This window comes from Pteropus medius, unplaced genomic scaffold (assembly GCF_902729225.1).
Source record: "Pteropus medius unplaced genomic scaffold, Ma_sr-lr_union100, whole genome shotgun sequence".
Taxonomy (NCBI): Eukaryota; Metazoa; Chordata; class Mammalia; order Chiroptera; family Pteropodidae; genus Pteropus; species Pteropus medius.
This window is the reverse complement of record NW_024355129.1, coordinates 8,032-26,295: the sequence shown is the minus strand read 5'-3', so window position 1 is coordinate 26,295 and position 18,264 is coordinate 8,032. Positions and strand designations below refer to the sequence as shown.

General features: G+C 33.0%; 1 protein-coding gene across 1 annotated transcript; it reads left to right on the top strand.

Annotated features, from left to right (window-relative positions):
* The first annotated feature begins 1,381 nt into the window (after window positions 1–1,381).
* LOC120598438 (U2 small nuclear ribonucleoprotein auxiliary factor 35 kDa subunit-related protein 2-like) lies at window positions 1,382–5,250 on the top strand. The gene is made up of 3 exons (XM_039857237.1): window positions 1,382–1,524; window positions 2,262–2,371; window positions 3,833–5,250. Exons 2-3 carry the CDS (start codon window positions 2,359–2,361, stop codon window positions 4,294–4,296), a joined length of 477 nt encoding a protein of 158 aa, XP_039713171.1. The 5' UTR covers window positions 1,382–1,524; window positions 2,262–2,358; the 3' UTR covers window positions 4,297–5,250.
* The last annotated feature ends 13,014 nt before the right edge of the window (window positions 5,251–18,264 follow it).

Here is an 18,264-nt window from a genome sequence, read left to right as displayed (position 1 = left end):
AAGGCAGGGTGTCTCCTCCCTGACGCTTGCGACATGTACCTGGGGCCTGGCGCAGCCGGAGCCTGGCACCCCTGGCACCCCTGGCACACTCAGAGGGTCTGACAAACCCAGAGCCTGGCACACCCGGAGTATGGTCCGTGGCTCCACCTGGTGTGTGAAGCCATTTCCTTCTGTATGCAAAACAGATGTGATAACTACTATACTGTGGAGCCACCCCAGTAAATTTTTAATAGAAAAAGTTTTTAAACAAATTTATTGTAAAAAATTAATAACAGGTCGTTGTCATCAATTGGGTTAAATCATCTTCAAGGCCACTTGCATATAGGTCTCCTTATTAGAATGGTGTTATATATTATACTTAGAATCATTCAGTACTGATGTTGCCTGCTCCTCCTCCCTCCTTTTTTGGATGTTTTAATATTCTGCAAAAATATGTAAAATTACAAAATTATTTTGGAGAGAAAGGGTAACCTTTAATGTGAATGTTTGAAGATCTTTCTACTATGATATAAACATAAGTCAGTATTATTATTTTTACTGAACACAAATCAAATACTCAACCTCAGCGGTAATAAGAGTATTTCATATTAAAATAAGGTATTTTATACCTACCAGGCATAAATGTTATTAATTTCAAGAATGAGTGAATAAGCATAAATTAGTAAAACCATTTCAGATAGTAATTTGTCAATACATGTGAAGTTGAAGAGACTTTTAACCTCATTTCACATGCATCTCTGGTTGTGTCTAGTGGAGAAATCATCACATTCCCAATAGAGATGAGTTCAAGAACAAACGACTGTAGCACAGTTTGATTCAAAATTGAAAGCAATTCTTTAGCCATCATTAGAAGCATTGATAAATAAATTTTATTATTTGTTGAATTCAGTGTACAGTACTTAAGTGGTTAATTTTTGCTTTGTCTTTAAAAGTATGTGATATAGGCATAGAAAACATTTTTTTAACACATAATACATGTTACATATAGTTTATAAATATATGTATATCCACATATAGTTAACATAAACATAAATGCATATGTATGTACATAATGTGTTTATATTTTATATCACACATCTATATATGCTTCCACTTTATGTATATGTGTATATATGTTTGTGTTTAGGAGTTAAGGAATATAACCAACCTCAGAATAATACTCACCTATAGGACAAAGGAGAGAAAATAATAGGATGGAAGGGCTCTAACATTTACAATAAAGTAAAACTGTAACATTTTACTTATATTTTAAAATATTAGTCAACAGAGATTAAGTCATTAGGGCCTGCAATGGTGCTACATATTCAGATATATATATTTACTAGAAGTGAGAGTAGGCTAGTACATCTGTTTTAGAATCTTTTAGTAATGTTAGCATGGACAAAATGCATAACTGAATGGTTTCTTTTCCTTAGGTTTTGTTTGTTTGTTTTTTGTTTTAATGATAGAATTTTTCATTGCTCCTTAGGTCAGCTGTAACTTGGAACCTCATCTGAGAGGCAATGTATATGTTCAGTATCAGTCGTAAGTATTTTGAACATAAATGTCTTCATGTTTTGTAAAGTATAGTGTTTATTTCATAAAGCATAGTGTTTCTTTAACTTCGACCTCTAGATTATTCTAGTGAATAAATATCTTTCCTATGAATGATATATTTTTTTAATGTAAACATCAAGAGCTAATACAGAAAATATATTGCATTTGTTGTAAATTTATATGGTTTTGAATCTTTTTCAGTGTGATAATACATGATTTGGAAATTAAAATACAAAGCCAAAAAAAAGTAAAATAAAGAATATAGAAGTATAAGTTTGAAAGTGCTAGAAATTGAAGGCCGAATAAATCTTAGCTGAATTTGACCGACAAGAAAACAAAATATATCATTGCTTTGTCTTTATATTTGCCCATAGCATTCCAGAGCTAATTGATTAAATTAACCAGTGTAGTATGAACAGCAGCCATCCTAGACGTGACAAACAGGTTCTACCAGTGGAAAATTTGCATTTTGAAAAAATTTTTGCATTTTCAGTGGTCAGCTCTTTTAGATTAAGAAGGTATTTTTCATCTATTAAAACGTCTCAGAGTTTTAAAAGGTTTTTGAATATATGTTAGGCCTTAGAGCTTGAGTGCTCTCAGGAGTAGTGCAAAAACAATGACTTAGTAGTCCTACAGTAAATTAACAAAGTGGTTAAATAATAGTAGGGTTAATCTATATATTGGAACTTTATTGTGAAGTACATCTTTTAATTTGTGGTTTAAAGGAAAGAAGAATGCCAGGCAGCGCTGTCTCTATTTAACGGACGATGGTACGCAGGACGGCAGCTCCAGTGCGAATTCTGCCCAGTGACCCGGTGGAAAATGGCCATTTGTGGTAAAAGAAAACGATGATTTTTTTTCTTGATCGTTCTATTGTTAAATACAGGGGCATTTTTAATAGGAACAAAAATCTTTTAAAGTTTTTAAAAAACACCCAAATTTAGATCTGTAACAGAACTTGTGGATCACCTTATCTCTGATGTAACTGAGGTCACAATGCATTGGTGACAAAGATGGAAATTAGGCTGGGTGTCTGATCTTTGGTTACAAGCTCCGAGTCCTGTACTTCAAGAAGCCATATTTTATGTGTCACATTTCTAGAGATTTCTTCTATTCATTTGCTCCCCTTACTTGAGCCATTTTTTCTTTCGTCTTCGTACTTAATGACTCTTCTGTCATGTCATCATATAGTATCTTTTGTCCTACATGAAAAACATGCTTTTGTGAGAGAGATTGATTATAATTGTAGGCTATGTATTTTAAAGATGCATTCAGTTACTTTAAAATTTCTATCAGATGGGCTTAGTCAAACTAAGAACTTCAAATCAAAAAAGATCAAGCCCTTTGCCTGTTTGGGGGAAGGATTATTTGTCTTTTTATTAATGAGCTATAAATGTTCTTTAAATGTTCTAGTCTTATGCTCTGCAGACATTCTCTCATATGTAGGGCTTTTCTTCACTTTGAGGCACATTTTTTAATTTTGATGCAGTCCAATTTTTTTTTCTTATAATTTTGATGTTATATCTGAGAAATGATTGCTTAACCGAGTGTCAACAATATTTATTTGCATGTTTTCCTTTAAAGAATTTTATCCTTTCAGTTCTTACATTTAGGCTTGTGATATTGAGTTGGAGTTAATTTTTATAGATGGTGTTAGGGAGGAAGGTATTTCAGTTTGAATTGTTTTATATAATGTCAGGGAGTTACTGCTTTTCTAAAAAGTTCAAAAGCCCCACAGGAATTATTCAGATAGATTTCACTTTGTCAAGCATCTTCTGTATTAAAAGAACTAAAATTTAAAACATTAAGGAAATGATTATCACTTTTTTTTTTAAGTATAAGTAAAATATAGATTCCTGCACCTGTAAAAGGTCCCTTTTAGACCAAAAGTTTTGTCTTCCTACCTCTGTGTCCTCAAAGCACACTGCCACAGGGACTTTAAGGTCTAGTTTAATGGTCTTAAGTAGTAATCTAAATCGTTAATCAGAGGGATGGTGAAACTCTAGAAAAAAATTGTGTGGTCACCATCTGTTCAGTTATTTCTGAACCATAATGCTGTGTGGAAATTGGATATTCTTCTTAATTAAAACTCCTAAGTTGTTACTTTCACAATGCATTTTTTTAGAGCATTTGAATAGTTGTGAAAACCAGGAACTGTAAAATCAATTTTCGCAGGCCCCTTTTAAATGATACACAGGAGAAAACAGTTCTGTCACACGCGAACATCAGAGATGTACCTTTTGAGAACGGTGCAGTGCCAGCAGTAAGTGCTAACTTCCTCACTGTTCCGTCGCAGGTTTGTTTGAAATACAACAGTGCCCGAGAGGGAAACACTGCAACTTCCTTCATGTGTTCAGAAACCCCAACAATGAGTTCTGGGAGGCTAACCGCGACATCTACCTGTCTCCAGAGCGGACTGGCTCCTCCTTCGGCAAGAACTCGGAGAGGAGAGAGAGGCTGGGCCACCACGAGGAGTACCACGGCAGGCCCAGGCGGAGGAGAAGCCCTAGCCCGCCCCGTTCCTACAAAAGAAATGGAGAAGCAGAGAGGAAAAGGAGAGGCAGCCACAGGGGCAGGAAATCTCACCAGCGTACGTCGAGAAGTCGGGAGAGGCACAGCTCCCGCAGCAGAGGAAGGAAAAGGGACCGCAGCCGGGGCCAGGGATGCTGGGGCAGCCGCAGCTCCTCCCGGTCCAGGAGTCGCGGTGGGAAGAGGTCACCTAGCAGGGACAGAACTGTTCTGACTTCCAAGTCCAAATAAACCGACTTTGGTTTTACACGGTTCTACATCTTATTTATTGTGGCCAGTACACACCTGGATAGAGTGCTCTGAGCCCACGTGAGTTCACACGTTTAACAAATGTAGTGCATCCTATTTCAAAAAACACATGAAAGGTATAAAAATTATAACCCTCAGAGATAGTCAACATTGGACTATTGCTTAGTTGTTTTTATTTGGAAGAGTATGTATACATTTTCTTACACTTAACTATTAACCCATATTCTTAGGTGATTTTTTTTTATTCATTTTGCATTGTGGACTTGTAACCAGCTTGTGCCACAACATCATTATTCTTTAAACTTATGACTTTCTTGTATTCTGTATCATATCCCTTGCAAAAACAAAGTTGAACACGTCAAGAAAAGACAAATTCCAGGGCTAACTAAGCCTGCTAGTAGGTTTCAGATAAGGAACCCAAAGACCACCACTAAGAAACTGGTTTGTGCACAAAAATTACAAGGTAGCATCTGAGATGCCTTATCATGACACCTTTTTTTTCTTTTGATGAACTTTTCTTCATTATAATGCTAAAAATCATGCGCAGGTGGAGATTTAACATTAAAACGAGACAATGTATGAGGAAGCCTATTTCAAGCATGTTTGGAAACTGCGCGTGCTCCCTTGTAACTCCAAGAATTCGCCACTCTTCCTCAGCAGTCTCCCACCCCTGAGCGCACACACCCTTTATACACTAGCTTTGCGGAATACTCTCTCTTCCTATTGATGAGAGCGACACCATGTACAATCACCATGATTTGGGGGCTCTGCCCACCATTGTGTCTGGTGACACATCTCTATTATATTTCAAACTTCCTTATGATTTAGCACTATTAATCCTGTCTGGAAACAAAAAAAAAAATGTGATAGTTATTCAAATAATTTTATATTTTGGGGAATCAAATTACATTAAAGCATGCAAAACCAAACTTTCAAGTCCCTCCACACTATGAAAAAGGTACTGTATCACCAATAAATTTTGCTGACTACAACCCAAAGTATTTTATCTTTGCCATAGTAATAAATTTTGTGGTGTCCATTTTTTTACCTAACCTATAGTTAGGTTTTTCTATATATAATATCCATTATATTGATTCTTTTAATGTATATGAATTTTTCCCAGGCATAGCTGAACAACTCTTTCATTTTAAAATTCATTTTCTCTTTTAAAGTACTAAAATCTTTTTTTCCTTCCTCCTACCCCAAATTCTCAGTTCCTCTTAAGTTGCACTTTTATTATCAGGGATATTCATCTTTTTTTGCAATGTGTTATGTTCTTTATACAGAAGTAAATAGTCATTTTCAGTAAAATCAGAGTCATTGCTACTGAATATGTCTAGTGTTAAACCAGTTGTGGTACAGAAATCAAATAGAAGAATTATCAGAGAAGAGCATCTTCTGTAGAAAGCTTAAAAAAACCCCTAGATTTCAGGTAAAAGAAATGCTCCCATATTGTCTTTTCATGTACATTTTGATTATTTCTGTAGTAACTTTCTTTTGATGGACATACTGATGATCTTGAATTTCAGTGTGTAAAATCTGGCAATTTCACTTTTGGGTATAATGGACGTTTAGTTCAGGTGGGTTTCTGAGTAATCTCTTAAGGATATCGGTAATTTGCTGTCAATAAAAAACTAGCTAACAATAAATTTCACCTTACAAATCTTAGTTTATTCCAGAATTTAAATGCCTCTACTCTAAGATGGAAAATTATTCTACCTACTAGGCTCATAATGCTGCTTGTCACTAAGTTCAGGTTTTTTCAGCACTTGTAAATACAATCAAAATGACAATGTGATATGTGAAGGTGAGTCTTAATAGTTTATGTGGGGAAAAAAATATAAATATTTTCAGCTCGAAATATTTGAGGTATTAGTGACTTTCTCTCAAATAATAGATACATGGCATTAAAAAATATATCTTGCAAGGAACTATTTAAACCACTGACTGCGTATACTATACTGAAGGTATTCATCTTGAACTAAATAAATATAACATGATTTCAATTTATGATTCAAAAATTCTGATTCCACATTGCCAGTACATGGCCTTCAAAGGCTATTAAATAATAGCTCAAAGGTCATTTAATCATATAAGTTTGATGGTACTTATTAAACATTGTTTCAGTATTCAGATATTTCATATCTGTAACATCTATAGTAATGTAGCCACTTATTTATGATAACCTATGTTTTGATAACTTTTGGTTTTATACCCTTAGGAAGTATTGTCAGAATGAGTCCTGATTTTTATGTCATATGCTACCACTTCAGTTATAGGAAAAAATGGAGAAGGGTGAGAGGAATAAAATTTTTTTCATTCCCTAGAATAATCTGACTTGTTCATTCACAAAAAGTCAACTGCATAAATGTTTTAAAAGCAGCATTTATTATAAGTAAATATGTACATGTACTCTTGGTAGCACAGAACTCACATTTTAAAAATGATGAAGTGTATGAAAACTTGAATCTTATCTTGTGTGTGCTTACTACAAACACTACATTCAAATGGAGTGAATACTTAACATTTTACAGAAAAAAAATCTAACTGTGCCTACTTTGACTAACTTTTGGAAAGAGATAAGAAAACACTTCAGTGGTAGGCACTGAATATTTATTACAACAGATTGATGTGATAAGATAATGCTAAAGTGGCCTGAATATTGGTTACAATCACAACAGATCTTAAATAGAACCCAGCATACACCTGAAAGTATAAATTGTGAACATACATTTATGTATTGTAGAAGTACTTATAAAAGTGACATTGAAACAATTATACTTTTTTAAAATGGGTACTGTGAATGACATTGTACCTCATTCAACTCACTTTTATATAAAAGGTTTTTCAAAAACATTCTGATAAGCAATCAAGTGTCTGTTTTATGTCAAGGAAGGAAGCTGCCCTAGACTTTTCAGTACTTCTAAAGGAAAGCAATAAGGACATCAAATAAATTTGACTTTAACAAGCACCCCTGAAAAACAATCGTTCATGCTTTAAACAATGACTTGTACAACACTTTGTGATAAGAGCAACATGTTTTCTGTCAAGACACTATTATGGATTCCAAATAAATATTTCAAATATATGATCAAATAATTTATGCCTGAAAAAAAGTGCTATTATGAAACAACATGTGTGTATCCTGCCAGGTTCAGAATCCCCATGTAATAATATTTTGTGTAAAACAGCACTGTTCCAACAAAGTATATTTTTCAAATCTTAAAGAGAGACTGATTGGTTTGTAGCACAAATATGATTCAATAAATGAAGTATTAAAATTCTGATTCCTTGAAAACTTTATAAACATATAATAGTACAAATTCATTTTATTTATATAATATTTCCATATACTTTTATGTGACAAAACTACATGATACAACACAATATAGAGAATGTGGTGTCATACTAAATGTTTTAATTTGTTAAATACATCAACATTTAAGACAAAAACCACACTGTTACTTGTTATGCTAACTTGTATTCCAGCTAATTTCTTTAGTTAAACATTTTAACAATTGCAGGTTTTAATCTTAGAATATTAAACACAAGTCATTCATGTCTCATCTTAAAAGATATAAGGACTTAAGATGAAATATTACTTGAACATTCATACTTCTAATTTTTTTCAAAAGAAACTATCATTTGTGAGCATGAATATGGTATAGCAAGATTACATATAAACTGTAAATAAAAGAATAAGGTTAGAGTTCCAGATCGGAAAATTGACAGTTGTAAATATACTGCTTCTTCATAGAGCTGAGAATATCTTCTTTCCTAAGAATATCAGCTCAATATTTTGTTAACACAGTAGTTACATAGTACACTAAAATATTTGTAACATGATAACAATATGTAATACTACATAAAATACATATATCAAGATTAAGATTTCTACCACATTTAGTGCATAGTAAAACAAAAACTTAAATTTTATTGAATTACTATCCACAACCTAAATTTCTGGTTAAATATTTAACTTAGAATGCCCAGGAGTTCAGATTCACCTTTTATATCTACCTTGCTGGATATAATGATGTTATTTAAAAGGACAACTTACAACCTATGAAATACATAAGAACAAGTTAAAAAAAGTAAAACCCACAAAATTCACGTGTGTGAGATAGTATCTCATTGTGGGTTGGATTTGCATTTCCTTCGAAGCTAGAAATGATGAGCATCTTTTCATATATTTGTTGTCTATTTGTATATCCTTTAGGGAGAAGTGTATGTTTAGGTACTCTACCCATTTTTTTATTGGATCTTTTTGTTGTTGTTATTGAATTGTACCAGTTCTTTGTATATTTGAGGCCCTTATGGGAAGTGTTGCTTGCAAATATATTTTCCCATTTGGATGCTTATCTCTTTATCTTGTTGACAGTTCTTTTGTTACGCAGAAGCTTTTTAGATCGATGTAGCCCCATTCATTTATTTTTGCTTTTACTCCCCTTGTCTTTAAGGTCAAATTCATAAAATCTTCAGTTCCGAGGTTGATGAGTTTAGTTCCTATATTTTCTTCTATGCGCTTCATTGTTTTAGGTCTCATATTTAGGTTCTTAATCCATTTTTAGTTAATTTTGGTGAGTGGTGATAGACAACAGACTAATTTCATTCTTTTACAGGTGGCTTTCCAGTTTTCCAGCACCATTTATTGAAGAGGCTTTCTTTTCTTCACTGTATGTTTTTGGGGTTTTTGTCAAAAATTATTTGCCCATATAAATATGGGTTTACTTCTGGACTCTCAATTCTGTTCCACTTGTCCGTGTCTGTTTTTCTGCCAATAGTATATGCGCTTTGGTTTTGGCAACTCAGGGTCTTTTATGCTTCCATACACATCTGATGGGTTTTTGTTCTATTTATTTAAACAATGCCGGTGGGATTTTGATGGGGATTGCATTAAATCTGTATAAAGCTTTAGGCAATAAGGTCTTTTTAACTATGTTGATTCTTCCAATCCCCAAAAAATGGAATGTCTTTCCATTTCTTTGTATCTTCTTCAATTTCCTTTAATAGGGTCTTATAGGTTCTTCACATGTTTTGTTCCTAGGTATTTTATTCTTTTTGTGGCAATTTATTCCTAGGAGTTTTATTCTTTTTGTGGCGTTGCAAAAGGAATTCTTTTTTCCACTTATTTTTCTGACACTTCATTATTAGAGTATAGGAATGCTATGGATTTTTGAATGTTGATTTTGTATCCAGAGACTTTACTGTATTTGCTTATTGTGTCTAGTAGTGTTGTAGTAGGAGTCTTTAGGGTTTCTATATGGAAAATCATGTCATCCACAAATAGTGACAGTTTGACTTTGTTTTCTATTTGGATGTCTTTTATATATTTCTCTTGTCTGATTGCACTTGCTAGGACCTCCAATGTTATATTGAATAACTGGTGATGGTGGACAGCCTTGCGTTGTTTCTAATCTTAAAGGGAAGGTTTTTAGTTTTTCACCATGAAGTATAATGTTGACTGAGGGTTTATCATAGATGGTCTTTATTATGTTAAGGTGCTTTCCTTCTATACCGATTTTGTTAAGTGTTTTGATTATAAATGGATGCTGTATCTTGTCAAAGGCTTTTTCTGCATGGATTAGTAAGATCATATGATTCTTATTTTCTCATTTGTTTATGTGGTGTATCACATGAATTGATTTGCTTATGTTGAACCATCCCTGTACCCCTGGGATGAAACCCACTTGATCATGGTGTATCATCTTTTTCATATGTTGCTGCATTTGTTTTGCTAGTATCTTATTTAGAATTTTTGCATCTGTGTTCATGAGAGATATTGATGTTTAGTTTTCTTTTTGTGTGTTATCTACAGGTTTTGGTATCAGGGTAATATTTGCTTCATAAAATGAGTTGGGAAGTATTGCCTCCTATTTGATTTTTTGTAAGAGTTTGAGGAGAATAGAGTAAGTACTTATTAATGATAATGATCATCATCATCATTATGTTAAGGAAAATAATAAATATTTTATTGTTTGGTATCGTTACCTAAAAGTAAAAGACCTTTAAAAGTGAAAGGCAAAAAGCATCCAGTTGTGATCAATAAGAACAGTTACAAATCAGGAAGCATTGATTCCGGCAGAAGCCCAGATAGTGTTCTAATTAAGAGGCAAAGGCAAGGGGTGTTCATGAGAAAGGAAAGGTACAATGACATCATATTAGGAAGGCATTGCTATTGCTACAGATAGTGTGATATAGTGATACTAATTCTAAATAATGTTTTAAATTTTCAGTCATAATACCTACTTTCTTGTTATTTTTATAAACAGTTGTTTGGGACACAAAGTTGCTTAGGTCCCTACAAATGTTGTTTTACTCTGTTTTATTTGCCAAAGTTTTGAGACATAGGACATGAAAGGTAGTTTCACAGAATTTGAAATGGCACCTCTGGCTCCATTTTAAAGTGGCTCCACTTATTATTTTTTGACAGTAATAACTAAAATTTTAAGATTTTTTATTAGCTATTTCTCACAAAGGACCCATAAAAATGAGGTCTTTTGCTAGTTTTTCAAGAAATAAAAAATAGCTGATGCCTTTTAAGAGTTGATCATTGTTTCAATTTCCATACTAAGCAGCCTATTTAGATTTTCCATTTCTCTTGATTTGGACTAGAACGATTGTATTTTTTTAAGTATTGGTCCATTTCTTCTAGTTTATTAAATTTGATATTATATACTTTTTCATAGTATTCTTGTATGATCCTTTGCATTTCTGTGGTGTCTGTCATAATTTCCCCTGTTTCATCACTGATTTTGTTTATTTATGTCCTTTCTCTTTTTTCTTTAGTGAGTCTAGCCAGGGATTTGTCAGTTTTACTAATCTCTCATAGAACCAGCACTTTTGCATTTTTTCCTATTGATTTTTTGTTTTCAATTTCATTTATTTCTAGTCTAATTATGGTTATTTCTTTCCTTCTGCTAACTTTAGGCCTCATTTGTTCTTCCTTTTCTAATTTTTTAAGATGAAGCATTAGGTTGTTTATTTGGGCACATTCTTGTTTTTGGAGATAGGTCTGTTTTTGCCTATCTCCATTTTTGCCGTGTCCCAAAAGTTTTGATATGTTGTACTGTCATTGTTATTCATATCTGTGTATCTCTTGATGTCTCTTTTTATTTCTTCCCTGATCCAGTTATTCTTTAGTAGCAGGTTGTTTAATCTCCATGTATTTGTGGCTCTTTCTTTTTACAGTTGATCTCCAGCTTCAAAGCATTATGATCAGTGAATAAGGCTGGTATGATTTCAACTCTTATATTTATTGAGGCTATCTCTATGTCTCAGTATGTGGTTGATTCTTGAGAATGTTCCATGTCCACTAGAGAAGACTGTATAAACAGCTGTTTTGGGATGGAAAGGTCTGTACATGTCAATTGTGTCCAGTTAGTCTAATGCATCATTTAAGGATATTATTTCTTTATTGATTTTCTGTTTGGATGATCTGTCCATATCCGACAGTGGGGTATTTAGTTCCCCTGCTACGATACTGTTTTGGTCTTTTTTTCTCCCTTTAGTTCTGTTAGTAATTGCTTTATGTATTTCAGGGCTTTCTGATTGGGAGCATAGATGTTGATATGTCTTCTTGGTGCATGATTCCCTTTATCATTATGAAGTGTCCCTCAGTATCTTTCTTTACCTTTTTTATTTTGAAATCTATTTTGTCCAATATTAGTACCGATCCTCCCACTTTTCTCTGAATGCTGTTTGCTTGAAATATCATTTTCCACCCTTTCACTTTGAGTCTGTGTTTGTCTTTGGAAGTGAGATGTGTCTCTGGAGGCAGCATATGGTTGGGTTTTGTTTTATTAATCCAATCTGCAATTCTGTGTCCTTTTATAGATGATTCAGTCCATTTACATTTAGGGTGATTATTAAAATAATCCTCTATTTTGTCGACTCTATATCCCCAGCTTGCTATTTCATTTTTCATCTTTTCAGTATGTTCTTCATCTCCAGAGGTTCTATTTGGTTCTTTTTGAGGATTTCAGTCTCCTTGATAGAGAATTCGTTTTGCACATCTAGCTGTTTCTTTCAGTTCCTGAAATTGGTGATATGAATTGTTTTGGATGTCACTGATTTTTTTTTTCAGAAGTACCATCTTGCATTCTTTGTTATTTAAGTCCCATATTTCTATGTCTTTAAGCTTATTTTCTGGTGAATTTTCTCTTTCTGAGCTGTCTTATCACCTTGGTTGTTCAAGGTGTTTAATGGACTATTTCTCCTCCTGCACATTAATGGTAGTGTATTCTGCTTTTTCCCCACCCCAGAAAGATTTATTATATAAAGTTCTCTTTAGCCTATTGCAAAGAAGGCATTTTTCTTTCGATTTCCAGTAGGTGGTGTCTAAACCTCTTGGGTCCCTGCTTTATATAAAGTCTTAATAATGCCTTTTTATCCTTATTTAATCACGCTCACTACCCTCATTCTCAGTCCCTGTCAGTGTTAGTGACAGTTTCAGTAGCATTTGTTCAGATTTCCCTGAGGCTCCACGGTGTTCTGAATGGGAGGATATAGGGGGATGGGTTGTCTGGGTTGGGGGATGGGGCTGCCGCTCAGCCTGGGATTTTGCAGCTGTGGTTGGTAACAATCAACTATTGTTTCTCTGCCTTTCTTGCTTCTCTGCTGTCTCCACTTCTCTGTTTTCTGCCCTAACCTTGGGAACTACCGCCAGCTGCATGGCGCTCACAGCTCTCCCAGCCAGACTGGATGTTCAGGGAACTTGGAACACCTTTCCCCTTCTTCTCCTCCCACATGGATCTCTGACAGCAAGAGGCAGCTTCTTTGCTTCTCCCATTCCACCACCCAATACCCGGGGTTCGACCTGTGGTAGCTCTTATGCTCTGATTCCATGCTCAGATGTGTTGATGTGGAGTTTAAGTTTTTTTATTGTGTTTTAGATATTCAGCTTATTGTTGTTTGAAGGGGAGATATCTGGGGCCATCTCTCATTTCACCATGTTTTTGATGTCACTCCAAAATAGACTTTAATACAAAGGCTATAATAAGAGACAAAGAAGAGTATTACATACTGATAAAGGGATCACCTCAGCAAGAGAATATAACCTTGATAAACACTTGTGCACCCATCATAGGAGCACCTATAAAACAAGTATTTACCAACATAACTGAAGAGACTGATAATAACACAGTCATAGTCAGAGACTTAAACACCCAATTAACACCAATAGTTGGATCATCCAGATAGAAAATCAACAGCAGAGTTAATTGATACACAAGCCAGATGTATTGAACTGATATATTTAGAGCATTTCACCCCAAAGCAGAAGAACATACATTCTTTTCAAATGCACAGAGAAAATTTTGCAATATACACCACATGTTAGGCCACAGAACAAGTCTCAGTAAATTTATGAAAATTAAAATCATATCAAGTGTCTTCTCCAACCACAATAGTATGAAACTAAAAATCAATAACAGGAAAAAAATGGAAAATATACAAACACAAGAGGCTAAATAACATGCTAGTAAACAATGAATGGATACGAGATGAAGAAAAAAATCAAGACATACCCTGAAACAAATGAAAAAAACACAACAGCCCCAAATCTATAGGACACTTAGTGAAAACCTTACTAAGAAGTAACATGCTTACCTCAAGAAAAATCTCAAATAAACAATCTAACCTTACACCTCGAGGGACTATAAAAAGTATAGCAAACAAAGCCCAAGTGAATAGAAGAAAAAAAATAATAAAAGACTAGAGCAAAATAGAGTCTAAAGAAAATATAAAGATCAATGAAACTAAGATCTGGTTCTTTAAAAGATAAATCATAAAGTTGATAAACATTGAACTGGCTTCATCAAGGGAAAGAAAAAGAAAAACCCTAATAAATAAAATTAGAAATAAAAGTGACAACACCACAGAAATACAAAAAAAAAGTAAGAAAATTATATGAACAATTATATGCTAACAAATAGGACTATCTGGAAAAAAATGAATACATTCCTAGAAACATACACTCTTCCAAGACTGAGTCAAGAAGAAAGAGAAAGTCTGAACAATTGATTACTACTATTGAAATTGAATTAGTAATTAAAATATTCTCAACAAACAGACATCTTCACAGGTAAATTTTCAAATAAAAAGATCTATTTTCTCAAACTATTCCAACATATTCAAGAGGATAAAAAACTCCCTAGTTGGTTTTATGAGGCCACATTAACACTTGGTATGATTTTAAAACCATTCAAAGACAATACAGAAAAATAAAATTATAGGCCAATATCCCTGATGAATCCTCAACAACATATTAGCAAACCTAATTCAGCAATACATTAAAAAGAGCATTCGCCATGATCCAGTTGGATTAATTCCTGGGATGCAAGGTTGGTTCAGTAATCACAAATCAATTACTGTGATATATCACATTAACAAGTTGAAAGATAAAAATCACATGATCATATCAATAGATGTACAAAAAGCATTTGACAAAATCCAGTATCCATTTATGATAAAAACTCTCAGTAAAGTTGGAAAAGAGAAAATATACCTTAACATAATGAAGGCCATACATAAAAATCCTATAACTAACATCACACTCAACAGGAAAAGGCTAAAATGATTTTCCTTAAGATTAGAAACAAGACAAAGACGACTGCTTTACTACTTTTATTCAACATAGTATTGAAAGTCCAATCCACAGCAATCAGATGAGAAAAAAAAAGCATTAAATTTGGATAGGAAGAAGTAAAACATTATTTGCAGATGATATGGTACTATATAGAGAGAACTGTAAAGATTCCAACAAAAAAAACTGTTAGAACTGAGAAATGAATGCGGTAAAGTAGGAGAATACAAAATTAATAATCAGAAATCTGTTGCATTTCTATATGCCAATAATGAACTATCATAAAGAGAATTTAAGAAAACAATCCCATTTACAATTTCATCAGAAAATAACTAGGTACAAATTTAACCAAGGAGGCTCAATTAAAGACAGACTTAATCACAGGACCATAGTATACTTTTCCCCCACACCTTACCACAATGTTATTAAAGGCATAAGTGTGAAAATTTTATATACTCTCATGTACATCACCTCCAACTATCAGGAAAAATTATAAGACATAGTAAAAAGAAAAAAAATTATAGTATATTTTCTTTTCAGGGACTACCCATTACTTAGTGTCAAAAACTCCTCTAAATATCTTGCTTGGACTGCTTCATTTACTCTTTATTAACTATCAGAAATGAAATGAGAAAACTATTTTTCCCCAGCTTTATCAGATAATATTGACTTATAACATTGCATAAATTTAGTGTGTACAATACAATGACATACATGCATATATTGCAAGATATTTACCACAATAAAGTTTGGAACACATCCTTTACCACACATATTACCATTATTTTGTTGTTATGGTGAGAAATTTAAGACCTCTCTCAGCAACTTTAAAGTATACAACACAAGTATTGTTACAAATATACAAGTATTATTAACTATAGTCACTGTGATATATATTAGATACCCAGACCTTATTCCACTTAAAACTGAAAGTTTACACCATTTGACCAACAATTCCTAATTTCCCTCAATTCCCAAGTCCTACTCTCTATTTCTGTCAGATTCCACGTACATGAAATCATACAGTATTTTTCTTTCACAGAAAGAGAAATTAAGAAAACAATCCCATTTACAATTGCACCAGAAACAATAAAATACCTAGGAATCAAGTTAACCAAAGAGGTAAAAGATCTGTTCTGGGAAAATTAAAAATCATTGAAAAAAGAAATTAAAGAAGATACAAATAAATGGAAGCATATGTAGTGCTCATGGATAGGAATAATCAACATCATTAAAATATCTATACTACCCAATGCACTCTACAGATTCAATTCAATCCCTATCAAAATATCAATGGCATTTTTCAGATCACTAGTACAAATAATTTAAAAATTTATATGGAACCACAGACCTCAAATACCCATAACAATTTTGAGAAAAAAAAGGACAAAGTAAGAAGTAGCACACTATCTGATATTAAACTACACTACAGGTCTACAGTAATCTAACAGCTTGGTACTGGCACATAGGCAGACATATAGATCAATGAAGCAGAATAGAGTGCCCAGAAATAAATCCACACCAATATTGCTCTTAGTAATATTTTTTGGATATATTTCCTAAGACAAGGGAAACAAAAGAAAATATAAAAAATGGGACTACATCAAACTAAAAAGCTTTTTCACAGAAAAAGAAACCATCAACAAAATGAAAAGACCTACTGAATATCTGACAAGGGGTTAATATCCAAAATTTATAAAGTTATACAACTCAACAAAAAAAAAACAATTCAATTAAAAAGTGGGCAGAAGACCTGAATAGGTATTTCTCCAAAGAGGCCAATAGACATGAAAAAATGTTCAAGGTCACTAAACATCAGAGAAATGTAAATTAAAACCACAATGAGATATCACCTCACACATGTCAGACTGGCTGTCATTAATCAAAAACAAGTGTTGGCAAGAATGTGGAAAAAAGGGAATATTTGTGTACTATTGGTGGGATTGCAAATTGATACAGTCACTATGGAAAACAGTTTGGAGGTTCCTCAAAAAATTAAAAATAGAACTATCTTTTGACCCGGAAATTGTACTTCTCAGTATTTATCCAAAAAAAACCAAAACACTGGTTCATAAAGATCTATGCACCCCTATGTTCTTGAAAGCAATATTCACAATACCCAAGATATAGAAGCAACTTAAGTGCCCATGAGTAAGCTAGGTAAAGATGTTATAGTTCATATATACAATGGAATATTACTCAGCCATAAAAAAAAAATCTTACCATCTGCAATAACATGAATGGACCTAAAAGGTATAAAATAAGTCAGTCAGAGAAAGACAAATACCTATGATCTCACTTATATATGGAATCTAAGAAACAAATCAACAAACTAAAGAATAAAATAAATGAACAAACAAAATGAAAATACACTCACAGATAGGAGAACAAACTGGTTATTGCCAGAGGGGAAAAAGTTTGTAAGACTGTGAAAAAGCAGAAGGGATTACTAAGTATAAATTGGTAGTTACAAAGTAGTTATGGGGATATAATTAAAGCATAGGGAATATAGTTAATAATGCTATATAATAACTATGTATGGTGCTAGGTAGGTAGTAGAATAATTAAAGGGATCACTTCATAAATTATATAAATGTGTAACCACAATGCTGCACACCTGAAACTAATATAAAATAAAATCGAATGGTAACTCTAATTAAAAATAATTTTTAAAATAAAAATAAAATTTAAAAATCAATAAATTCCATTGCTCACTCAAACTAACCACATTTCAAGTGTTCAGTTGTCACTTACACATATAGAACATGTCCAAGATTGCAAAATGTTCTAATGGACACAACTGATTAAAAAACAAATGGTAATTTGAAAAAACACAATCATCATGCAATGTCCTTCTGTCATTTAAAAACTTTTTTTAAAGAGTCTAGCTGCCTGCAGTTAATTAAAATCATGGTTACTATCTCATAATGTATGTGGTCCCCAAATAATGGAATCTCTTTTTAAGATTTGTACTATTTCTTATAAAATACCAAAATTGCCAGTATCAACACATGGGGATTGCTATCATTACAAGACTGGCACTACTTAAAAGACTTAATGGTCTAAAAGTGGTTCTTTGTAAACAAAAGACTTGTTATAATCAAGTTTCTATGTCAAAGCATTTATGATTTCTAATAAATACCTGGAATGAGAAAATATATATTCTAAGATGCTATGGAAAAGATATAGTAATTCCTCCTATATTCCATTTTCTTTGCTACCCTAAGATATCCGTTAAAACATTTCTTTTTATTAACAGAAAATGTGGGTGGAGATTTAAAATTTAAAAATTTTACTCATAGCTAAGATCTCCTATTTTGTCAAATAAATTGTTACTGCTATACTTTGTCTCAAAGGACCCCTAG